General features: G+C 30.8%; 1 protein-coding gene across 5 annotated transcripts in view; it reads right to left on the bottom strand.

The window, feature by feature from the left end:
• Positions 1-12,901, bottom strand: part of LOC130663154 (E3 ubiquitin-protein ligase AMFR-like) — a 101,625-nt gene that overhangs the window by 19,474 nt on the left and 69,250 nt on the right. For all 5 annotated transcript variants that reach the window (XM_057462261.1, XM_057462294.1, XM_057462277.1 and 2 more), the window contains exon 5: positions 8,744-8,899. In XM_057462261.1, the coding sequence (XP_057318244.1) occupies positions 8,744-8,899 (156 nt within the window). The remainder of the gene's footprint in view (positions 1-8,743; positions 8,900-12,901) is intronic.

Raw genomic sequence — 12,901 nt, 5'->3', positions numbered from 1 at the left:
GGAATATCTCTGAACGAGCCCTACCGATCAAGCTCAATTTTCCACAGCTTCAAGATATTGACAATACGCGTCGAATGACACCTTAAAGTTCAAAATCGGTTCATCCGTTCAAAAGATACAGGTATTTACATACGTACGTACGTACGTACATACATACATACATACACTCGGACATCATCTTTAAATTAGTCAGAATAGCTTCCTAGGACCTCGAAACGTCGATACATCTGATGGAAATTCGATTTTCGTAAATCGGACCGAAACCAATAACTTTCCGAATTTTTGAAAATTTACAATTTTCTTAGCGGAAAGTTAAAAAACTAAAAATATGCACTTGAAGAAAATTAAAAAAACTGTAGGCGCAAATTTTAAATAATTTTTTATTTTTATTTTATTTTTATTTTTATTTTAAAAACATAGACATATAAAATTTTGAATCAATTGTAAACAAGTTTTGAGGTTATGAATACGAGCGGGAGTGTCAGCAAATCATGTCAAAGTGACGGTAGTATACGTATAACCGGGTAGCAGTGTGCACGAAAAACTCTTTCGTCCCGCTACTGCTTTCTTTCGGCCTGCTGTTATAGATGGCGCGCGAGTAATCCCAGCACGGCACGAATGTTAGATTTTCTGCCGTGAACCCGAGGCCGAACGTACGTACTTTCGGCCAAGGTATAAAGAAATAGTATATTGCATAGTTAGGATACTAAGATAGTCTTTATGTGGCGAGTGCAATGTTTTCAGCACAAGAGATCTGATAAAAATTCGATTTTCGAATATCGGACCGAAACCAATACCTTCCCGAATTTTTGAAAATTTTCAATTTTCTTAGCGGGAAGTTAAGAAAAAAATCAAAAATCAAAAACATCGAAAAATTTTTTATTTTTTCCAAAAATCTACAAAAAAACAATGAAGATAGGTTGCAATCGTTTTCAAAAAGTACATTTTAGAACAAAAATTTGGAAAAAAAAAGCATCCCAATCAGTCGAATTTTGATAAAGTTATAGCTAATTAAAATAAAAAATGCCGTTTTTTTCAAAAATTTATAACTTTTTTTCGGTTGGGTGAAAAAATTTGAAAAAATTATGAGAAACGTTTTTGATGGGGTAAAAAAAGAGCAAAAAATTTCAGCCAAATCTAAAGGGATCGGGTTTAAAAGTGGTCGATTTGGCGTGGAATGCCCCATATATATTGACCATATAATAGCACAATTTATTTGTAGGAAGAAAATCCAATGGTTCTAAAGGCAATTTTTTATCTCTGTATATATATGAAATAAATTTTGAACCGTACTATGAATTTTTTTTTAACTACGTACATGAAACTACAGAAATAATAATTATTGATTATTTCCCCTCAGAAAATAATTATTGAAGTTAATAAACATACTCCGGTAGGCAGATTTACATGAACTTTACTCGATCTTCATGGCCGTGTCGGCTACTGCATTCAAAATTTTTTTTTTTTTTTTTTTCACAAATAATTTTTAAAGATTAGTCGTCCAGTATCGAACACTAAACTAATTTTTGGACGAAAATTTGGATATTTTTGGGGGGAAAAAAAAACGAAAGTGAAGTATATGTAAGTGATTTTTGTAAGTATTTCATGATTCTACAACTATCAACATTAATCAATAACAAAAATTAAAAAATATTCCAGTATGAATTATTTGATGAAAAATTAATTTTAAAATATATTTAATAAATTTAGTAGTGATAATCGGACAGTCTCGTATCGTTTTATGTTGCTAGTAATATCTTAGTCTATTAAATTCATTTTAAATAGTGATTTGCACAGGATAAGACAACCTCAACATTAAAAACCTTACATCCAACATCACGTGTATTTGTATACCAGATTTTTTTAGAGTGAATGAATTAGATGACGCAAATATTAACTCAACTTTCGTTCCTCATAAATCAACTAAGTTATCTAATGAATTAACAAAAAAAAAAAAAAAATTGATTGACATAACAAGACACTCAGATAACGCAAGACAGTTGATAAGGCAAAAAATTATAAGTATATGTCTGTTTAGAGAAAAAAAAAATTAATTAAGCCCAAGACAGGTTTTTCAGTTTATTAAATAATAATATCCTGCAATAATTATTAATGGTATTGATCTATGTATCTATGTATCAATTGCATTAATAAGATTCTATAAAAAAATTTATTGTTAAATTATTATCTATGAGACATAAAAAATTTTTGCATTAATCATAGTATCATAACCTGTCATAATTTTTTACTTCAACTGTTGTATAAATTGATGATCTATAAAAAAAAAAGTTTAATACTTAGTAGTTTTTATTTTGCGGATATGAGAAAATAATAAATAAAATAAAAAAAAACTTTCTACAATAATTATGACAGAGTATAAACGAGTGTAGTACGAACAGGAAAAAGAGAAAGGTGCAAATAAAAGATAAATTCAAGTGTCGGTTGATGCCCCAGACCTTTGAAATAAAATTGTCTACTTTTTCTTAAAGGTCATCATAATATATCTAACTGTATAAACTTGTTTATTTAATGAGTTTTTGCAATTACAGTTTAGTTGATTAATTTTTTTTTTGTTATTGCTCAAGATAACTCGGGGGTCAAATGCTCATAAAGAGGTTATTTTAGTAATAGCAAAGAGTAATTAATAAGTGGGAACCACTACCGTTTTCAACGATCAAACTTTCGATCGTATGTTGAGTTTTAAATATTTTTATTCAACGCATGCCTGACTATCGCGACTTATCATATCTGCAAAGCAAACCCTGAATGACCGTTTACCGATCGGTGGTTAATAATTCGTTAAAAAGCAAATGGCATTCCATTTTCCTCAACAGCGTGTGTTTATGGGGTCATAAACAACCGCATTTGAATCCATAAACACATACCTCAAAAGTCATTATCGACCGTTCTCAAAAACAAACTCTACTATTATCACTAAAGCAAATAATCTCGACACTAAATACACTGGTCACAGAAATTAAGGGATAGAAAAAAAATCCGAAATTTTTAGGTGATTTTCAACATGCTGTAACTCAGTGAAAAATGGTCGTATAAGAAAATTAAAAAAAGCAAATTGTAGCTTCAAGTTTCTAGTTTTCAGATCTGGATCTCAAAATTTTTTATCATGTACGGTTCCGGAGTAATCATAACAAAACCAACAAAAAAAAAATTTTCAAAATTTTTGCTGGTCTTTCAATACCTCTATGGGCGACAATAAATTTTTTTGAATAATCCAACTGTCTGACTTTTCTAAGAAATTTTATGCCCTTTAATTTTGTGGCCTGAAAAAGTCTCTACGACGATTTGGCGCCGAGTTATCATTGATCAAAGCAAAAAAGTCCATTTTGGCTTTGATAATCAATAACTCTGGATGTATTGGTCGTACAGAGAATGGAAGCAAAGTTTTGAAAACTGGAAAACATTCTCTATAAGACGAAATTAGTGGCATTTGATAGAAAAATTTTTTTTAAAGCGATATTGGTTAGTAAAAAACAGGTCAAAATTCACAAATTTAAGGATCTTCGGAAATCTTGCTATAACTTTGGATATAACGAATGAACAAAGGATATCTTTGTCTTTTTTTCAACCTCAAAGTGTCCTGAAAATTTCAAATCGCTGCGATTTTTTTTTCTTAGTGCCCGGAAGCTTTAAATTTATCGATTTTGTCAAAAATCACCATAATTGGTAGTTTCTCGGTTTTTGTTCAATTTTTCGATTTGAAAATGTTTTTTTTACCGATAATCTTCATTTCTTCGATCAAAAAGATCGATTATCGAAAAAAATTGAAAAAAAAAAAAATTTTTTTTTTTTTCAAAATTTTTTTTTTCAAAAATTTTTTTTTTTAAAATTTTTCGTTTTGTTGTATCTGCAATGATTTATCATTTTTAAAAAAAAATTCTTAAAATTTTTTTTACCGCCGGCATTAGAGTTACCCAAAGTGTATGTTTGTTAAGTTGACATTTAAAGCAGATGCAGTTACAGCGGTAAAAAAAGAAACTTGAGGCTACAATTTGCTTTTTTTAATTTTCTTATACGACCATTTTTCACCGAGTTACAGCATGTTGAAAATCACCTAAAAATTTCGGATTTTTTTTCCATCCCTTAATTTCTGTGACCAATGTATATTCAGAATGAGTAGTACAATCAGTCGAACAACTTTGTTGTCAGTGTCTACCCTGGCGGTTTTGAATCACCCTGGAAACACCCTGGGAGTGGAAACACGGTCGTTACAGGGTTTTGCCGCGATGGTTACACGGTGTACTCACCGTGATTCCACGGTGTATTTACCGAGAGTCCACGGTGTGTTTACCGAGATTCCACGGTGTATCCACGGTGATTAAGCGGTGTACGTACAATCATGGTGGGTACACCGTGTAACCACTGTGGAATCACGGTGATAAAAGGACAAAAAAACCCACCGTGTAACCGCCGTAATTCCACCGTGTTTCCAGGGTGATTCAAAACCGCCAGGGTACGTATAAATACGTTGGTTATTTTTTATTAATTAAAATTAATAAGAAATAAGTGGTGAGAGAAGTCAAGAAATAGTATCTCATAGAACTCCACCTGATTTAGGGTTTCTTTTGCTGACATAATAATTCGCAAAAATCAGACAATTGTTGAATAAAGTATAGTCGAAGCACGTGGGTTGAGTCTTTGTGCACCTACGACTCGTGTTAAAAACATTGTGCTTTCCGTATAAAGACTCACCTAACCCACTCGCTATGCAGTGTACTATTACTTAGGTTTAGAGAGCTCAAATAATTAATTTCAATCTACAATTTGATGGAAATAGTGTATTACACATCGAGGTAGGAACGAAGGACATCCCAATCCACATGTAAGTCACCCTCACCTCCGGCTCGGCTAGGCAATCACACACATGGGTTGAAATGTTCTACTTTCCTTTCTTGGTGTGTAAGATACTATACACACAAAGAATTTTTTGATAAAAATTACTCTGTAATTTCGAGTAATCCTGGGCTGTTGCAAAAAATTGGTATTTTTCGTTTTAAATTTAATATTTTTTGTTCAAATATAAACGTTGCTTGACTATATTTTACTCTACTTCTGAGTAATTTTTTAAAAGTCTTATATTTAATCGATTATGGTGAATATCTCATCTTAATCTACTAATTTTTACTCCATGCGATTAATTTTTACTCCCCAATATACCATTCTTTTAAACCCATTAACTTTTTGATGAAAAACTGCCTATAACTCGAATAAATTTTCTTATTTATGGAAGTAATTTTTACTCTAAACTGCAGGGTAATATTTCAGTAGTCTCCGTTAATCTTCGGTTAATATCGGCTTCAATTAAATGTCTTTTATTTTGCTCGCGACAACTTACATGATACCAACGCACACAAACGTCCGGTTGGAAAAAAAGACGATCTCTGTATCTCTCTGTAACTTAATATTTATTTAAAAATTTTAAAAAATTTGTATCTTTTCTTTTTCAACACAATACGACTAATTTTTTTTTTTATTCTTTTTTAAAATATTTATTTTAAGTCAAATTCTAAGGCAATTAGATGGTTTTAGATTTTTTATGGAAATTTCAGCCTGTTAATTTTAATTTTTATTGTGATTCAATATAAATTTTATAAATTGAATCATCAACTTTTTATCATAACCTACTAGTAAAAATTGAATTAGAGAGAATTTATTTAGACAGCCGCTAGGTGTAATTTTTACTCGCTATTGTGAGTAAAAATTAATCTGATTGATTTTTACTCACTGAAGGAGTAAAATTTCGTAATTCGAAAGTAAAAAGTCGTAATGGCCCAAGATTACTCGATTTAGAGTAATTTTTAGAATAAATAACATGGCAATATTCATACGAAAATTCTTTCCGTGTACGAGACCAGCACACAACTCCGTATCGGCGTACACTTGAATAGCTATCTGTCAAGTCTAGAAGAGTTCATTACATGGCCTGTTATTTGTACGAACTGCTTGACGTAGAAAAACTTAAATATCTGCGTGATCTGTTTGTCTAGTAGGTAAATGTCAGACGATCAGAGAGATTGGCAGTAAAAAAAAATAATATATTGTTTAAGATTCCAAACTTTGCTACTGTGTTTTACGAGCATTCATTTGTAGTCTCGATAATTTGTGCTTGGAAAGATCTGCCTTCTGAGATATTAAAATCAAGTAGTCTTGAGATTTTTAAAAATACAATGTTTGATTACTTATTAAGTTTAGACTTCAAATAAAAAAGGAAAAAAAAAACAGTAACCTGTGTAAAATAGGAAATCATTAATCAGCTTTGTAATTGGATTGTATAAGATGAGCTTAAGCTTCTATTGTCATACCGCACAAATTGTGACTATAGCTAATGAAATTATTCTTGTTAAAACTAAATTAATGTATAAAATTGTCGTTTGGCCTGTGCCTTGGTATAAAAATTAATAAACGAATAAATAAAAAGAATCATAAAAAAATAGATAATATCTCGAGGTTTTTCTAGTAGTCTGTGCAAAGAAAATAAAGCTATTTGCAGAAAAACGTTCTAATAACCATAACTACTGTTCTATTGACATTTGCCGTGTCCATGTCACTTACATGTCCGATAAGAGTCAGCTGTTAAACTCGTAAAACAAACATACAGTAAATATACCCGTTAGTTTTTAGTGTGTACACAATATAATATCCTCAGATGAAATTGACAAGGCTGAGGCATGGCAATGGGTTTGGTTTAAAAGACTGCATAAATGCATTGCAGTAGTAATATAATACAACCTATATATATATATATATATATATATATATATATATATATATATATATATATATAGCTTGGACACGTCATCGCTGTTTTATATATCCAGTTGTCTGTAACGGTAATAACAATTCGAACAATCTGTACTTACGGTTAAGTCCGCATCATTTTACTTTCTTTATCTTTATTACTTTTGCATATGTTATGTGTTTTGATGTTTATTTTTATTTTAACTGCTAACATTAATATTTGGGAACAAAAAAATCACTATTTTACTTAACCTTCCCAAAAGCTTTTTATAAGTGAATCACTAATGCTTTTTATTCTTCTGTAAAACGTTTATATGATCAGTATCAGGTAATTAATTAAATATTTTATTACAATATATTCATCTTGATCAAAATTATGACTTTTTATATATTTAAATGCTCAAAATTAGTGTGATATTTTAGTGCATCACAACTAGGGGTGTGCGAATCGGGTTTGAATCAAATATTCTCTAAACATGAATAAGTGAAATAAGTGAATATTCACTAATTCTGAGTGCCAACCGAACCACTTTTTGAAATTAGTGATTCGGTTTGCACTTGGAATTAGTGAATGTTCACTTATTTTCACTTATTCATGTTTAGAGAGTATATCTATTCGATTCGAAAACTCGAATTATTCATTACTTTTCAAATTGTTCGATTCGAATCGAGAAAATTTTGGTCAGCTTTCCGATATTCAATTTTTAGTTAATAGAGAGCTTATTTTTTACAGTAACCAAAAATAATTTTTCCGCAGATTCGTGTCTAAGTTCTGACCAAAATTTTTATCATTCCAAAAACTATTACAATTGTAAGTCGTTCTAAAGAAAATTTTGGGATTATTAGAAAAATTACAAATAATTCGAAATTTTGAACTATTCGATTCGATGCGAATAATTCGTAAGTTCGAACTATTTGCATATCCCTAATCACAACTACAACCATTATGATACAAATTGTGAGCACCTATTAAATAAAAAAATCATTTTTAATGTGAGTTCTAATAGAAAGTCATATTATTTATCAGAAGGCCTAAAAAAAATTTAATTAATTATTTTTAAAACATCATAATGAAATAGAGGAGACTAGGGCACGGCGGCCCTCCTCAAAAATTTTGTAAAATTTTTTTTTTCCATTTTGGGTCAAATCATGATACCTCCGATGTTTTAAAGATATTTTAAGCTGATCTGCGATATCTGGGGCATAATGGATCACCAAAAAAAAATTTGCTACAGAATTTTTTTTTTTTTCTAAACTAAAATGAATTTGAAAAATTAATTGATTAAAGCTTTTTTAGGTCAACAGATTATATTGTGGTTAAAATCAAAATGAAAATTTCAATAAAACTGGTTATATCAGCTAAATTAATTTTTTTTCTAATAAATTTGAAGTCCATGGGATTATAAAGGTACGGAAGTAGTTTATTTGTGGTTAGAATCTTTTTTTTCAATAAAAAAAAAACAAAAATTTTTTGTAAGCTTTTTTTGGAGGGGGGCCATGGTGCCCCAGACAAAAATTTTTGTTTTGAGTTTTGGTAAAACCTTAATGGATTTGTTTAAGAAAGGACCAAATTAGGTTGACCTATGGATTAAAAGCCATAAAAAATAATTACCGACTTAAGGGGACCGTCGTACCCCGGTCTCCCCTAAATGTATATTGCAAAATTTTAACATATAAATTATATAACATTAACTGTAACATTATTCAGTTCAACTTGTAATGGAAAGTTTCCTTGGCACATTATGTATGGATTATATATAGAATAGGTTAACAAAGTTAAGTTTAAGATTTTTTTTTTTTTTTTTTTTTTTTTTTTTCATTTTCTCGAATAGGAAATTATGCGGCAATTGATATATATAGATGTGTGTGTGTGTGTATGTGATGTGTTTTCTCGGTCATTGTTGACCATCGTCAAGGATCAATACAGAGTACATAGTATATAAAATAACCAAGACGACGACGGCGACAACGCATGGTAACAACTTACCTCAGCTGCCATGAACGCATAAGTATTGAAGGACACAAAAAAGAAGGCTGCCGCAGTTGATATAAGTAGCATAAACAAGGACAACGAAAGGATTGCAGCAAGTAGTCCTAGAAGACGCGCGTGGCTCCATCCTGGTGTCGTTGGTGAAAAAGATAACTGTAAAATAATTGTTATTTATTGATTATTATTATTTTATTTATATTAAGAACTGGAAAAAATAACAGATAATTTATTTAATTGAAAGTCGATTTAATAAATAAGTAAGAATTAATGTAATTATAATAGTTACATATATAAATATATATACATAACGCTTATTATTCTTAATTGATTTTCAGATTTTTTAAAAGCTTTGTATTACATTTTATGATTAATTGAAAGTGTAATTATTGGCACGTAACGGTAACACTATGTTCATAATGCCTGAGCATTGATTTATAGATATAACTGGAAAAAATGTATGTAAAACATTTTTTTTGTTGCGTTGTACTCAATATATGTTTAAGTCAAAGTTTAAAAAGAATAATTAAAAGTAAGTGTGTTGATTGATGTTTTTTTGATTTGAGGTAGAGTCGAAAATAAAATTTAAGTACACGGAAAGAAAATTATGGGAACTTTTGCTATGCATTATGGGAATAGTTCCCATAATGGTATAGGAATTGTACCAATACTATTATAGAGATGGTTCCCATTATATATAGAAATAGTTCCCATAATAGTATAGGAATAGTTCCCATACCATTATGGGAACCATTTCTATAATGGTATGGGAATAGATCCTATACCATTATGGGAACCATTCCCATAATGGTTTGGGAATCGTTCCCATACTATTATAGGAACTGTTCCCATAATGGTATGGGAACTATTCAAATAGCATTATGGGAACCATTCCTATAATATTGTTGGAATAGTTCCCATAGTATTATAGGAACCATTGCTATAATGTTATGGGAATGGTTCATATAATTTATGGGAATGATTCCTATAATATATAGGGTTCATTCCTATATATTATGGGAATGATTCCCATAATATTATAGGAACAATTCCTATAGATTATAGGAACCATTTCTAAAATTATAGGAACCATTCCTGTAATGTTATGGGTAGCATTCCCATGATTATAGGAACTGTTCCCATAATTATGGGAAACATTCCTATAATTATAGGAACTGCTCCTATAATTTATGGTCGTAATTCCTATCTTGGTATAGGAATAAATTTTATAGAATTATGGAAACTGTTTCCATAATTTTCTTTCCGTGTATAGACGTACTGAAGTCATAAACTTCTACCTAACTTTTCAAGTCTTCAACAATTAAAACTATTGTTACTACTAATTTGTTACTTTTATAAACGAATTAGTCAACATTAGGCTGAATCAAAAAATTCGACGATATTTATTTTTAAAAAGTACTCTGCAAATATTGTTCAAGATATCGAAAAAATGAACCTGTTAAAACAGCAGCTCTTAATTTTAATATTAAGAGGTGCGTCATCGCGATTTCCTATTTCCCAGTTGATTAACATGGGAAATTTTTTTTTTAATATTAGGAATTTTATCACTCATTAGCGAATCAAATCGGAAAAATCAATTGATATTTTGGTTGAAAATTAAACGTTCTACAGAAAAAGTCTCTTATCATTTTTCGATAAATTTAATTTTTCAAAAGTTCTTCAAGGTCAAAGTTAGATTCATAGTGAATTTTACTACTATTTGACTTTTTCTGCGAAACTATCAGACTTATCGTAAAATATTACAAGACTTATCGGAAAATGTTATTTGCGCCAACTACGTTAAAAATGTGGTAGAATAGTTTAATTACGGCAATTTATGGTAATTTACTGCAATTTGTGGCATTTTTACCGTAACAGTGAAATACTTCACTTAGAAATATGATTATTTGTGAATCTGAATATATTAAAATAAAATGTATCAAATTATTTTATGATAGATTATAAATTCAAATTAAGTGACTGTTTTTAAAATCGCCCTCAGCCGGGCATTTTTTACTTTAACGTTCAATCGTAAGATTAAACTGAGGTTACGTCAAATTTTTTAAGAATTGTAATACCCTGGCGGTCCTGAGTCACCGTGATATAGGGTGAATTACGGTGAATCACGGTATATAACAGGGCTGTGCTGCTACTCTGGTCGTCCTTTATCAAGGGCGCCACTGGAAGTGATAACGGCCTCCCAGAGCCGGATCTTAGATCATCAGGGTCGTTGTAAATTAATTAATTGTAAGAGAGAGGAGAGGATGGATAATTTATAATAATTTTGATACACTTTTTATTCAACCTTTTATTTATTTAATAAACCTTTTCCTTATAAACCTTTTTAACCTTTATAAACCTTATAACAATTTGTCAATTACCTTTGACTACCTTATAAACCTTATACCTTATAACCTTATGACCTTATAACCTGATAACCTTATACATTTGCCTTATAACTACCGTCAACTACCTTTGACGTCTTTAAAACCTTATTCTCGTTAACTACCTTTGACGATTTTCTAGACCTTAACTAAGCCAACTACCTTTGGCATCACACACACACGCACACGACTTTATTATTACTATTAGCCAACTACCTTTGGCATTTATTTTAAAACAATATAAAATCGTCGTACCTGACGAACAATAATTAACAATAATAATTATTTAAAATTGATCCCCTGGATCGATACACGCGCTCACTCACACTAGTCCTCTCGACTTCTTTCCACACACACTGATTTTAAATGAATCTACAATGGCATCCGGCCATCACTTTCCCACCACGACTTTACAATAAATTAATTAATTTTAGAATAAGAACATTTATTAATTAATTTATTTTTAATTGACTTATCACTTTTACTTTTATCCATTTTCATTTAGTACTTATCTGTATCCACAATAAATTTACATCAGAGATCACAATACCGCGCTCACCCGATCCTCCAAAGTATGCGTTACTGACTACTTTGGGTTTTTCTCGACTCTTTACTTTTCGGTTCAGACTTTTGTTTCTCTATTATTGTTATTAATTTTATTACAGTAAATTATTAATTAATATTATTTAATAACTTTATTTATTAATTAATTAAATTTCATCTCAGACTTTTCGCGTCTGTTGAATCGATCATTCCTTTATTATCGGTTCTTTATAAATTTAAATTATTTATTCCGATTAATTTTATTTGATTAATTTACTTAATTTTATTTATTTATTTTAATTAAAAAATTAAAATTAACGCGGACTCGACCATGGAATTTCTGGCTTGTGCTCAGCACAATGGGCCTAGAAATTTCTACGACGCAATAATTCCGGCAATGGCCTGGAATCATGAACGACGCCCTGGATCCGGCTAAAAGGCCTGGATCCGGTTAGACAAACGTCTGGCTTAAATTAATTTTAACAAAATTTATACTAATTAATTTATAACGGGCCTAGACGCGGATTACCCGACGAATGACTAAGTATTTTTATAGAATTAAATTAATATTCTGGCTTGGGCCTAGAATAATTAATTTAATTAATACCTGATATTAATTACTGATGCGTAGTTTTCTCTTGTTGTTTTATCTCCAGTCCTTCTCGTCGGGTCTCTCTGTCTCGCCTTCTCAGGTTCCTTTTCTCGGTCTTTTCTCGTTCTCCGCTCTTTGGTCTCCCAATGTTCTCGTTTTTTATTTATTGATACTCCTTCACCTGTTTTTCCAGATACTTAGTTAATTGTTATAAAGGATACCGGCTAATGGCCTGGTATCTATAATATTTAGAAATAATATCGCTTGGTTCCACAATTACAGAATCCAAGTAAAATAATTTTAATTACCTGATAGATTGTTGAGCGTCTATATGCTTCGGAGGTCTGTCCGGTTGTGTTCCGGTCTCGATTTTTCACCGACACTTATCATTGCGCACCCACTCGACTAGATTCGGCAACTTCCGGAAATCTGGAAACTCCTACTTACAACTATATATTAGGGGGGGATTGACGGACAAGCCCCTACAATTACCACTCCTGGCGACAAGTCGCGCTCTACCCCGGATAACCCTGGAGTAGTTATGGTTTTTATCGACGGCGCGCATAATAGGTAATCGTGGTAATCTGAACGCGGAAAATTCAAATTTTCCCTGTTACAGGTAAATCACGCTAATAGGGT

This window comes from Microplitis mediator, chromosome 1 (assembly GCF_029852145.1).
Source record: "Microplitis mediator isolate UGA2020A chromosome 1, iyMicMedi2.1, whole genome shotgun sequence".
Taxonomy (NCBI): Eukaryota; Metazoa; Arthropoda; class Insecta; order Hymenoptera; family Braconidae; genus Microplitis; species Microplitis mediator.
The sequence above is the reverse complement of the archived record's forward strand: the minus strand, read 5'-3'. Positions and strand labels throughout refer to the sequence as shown.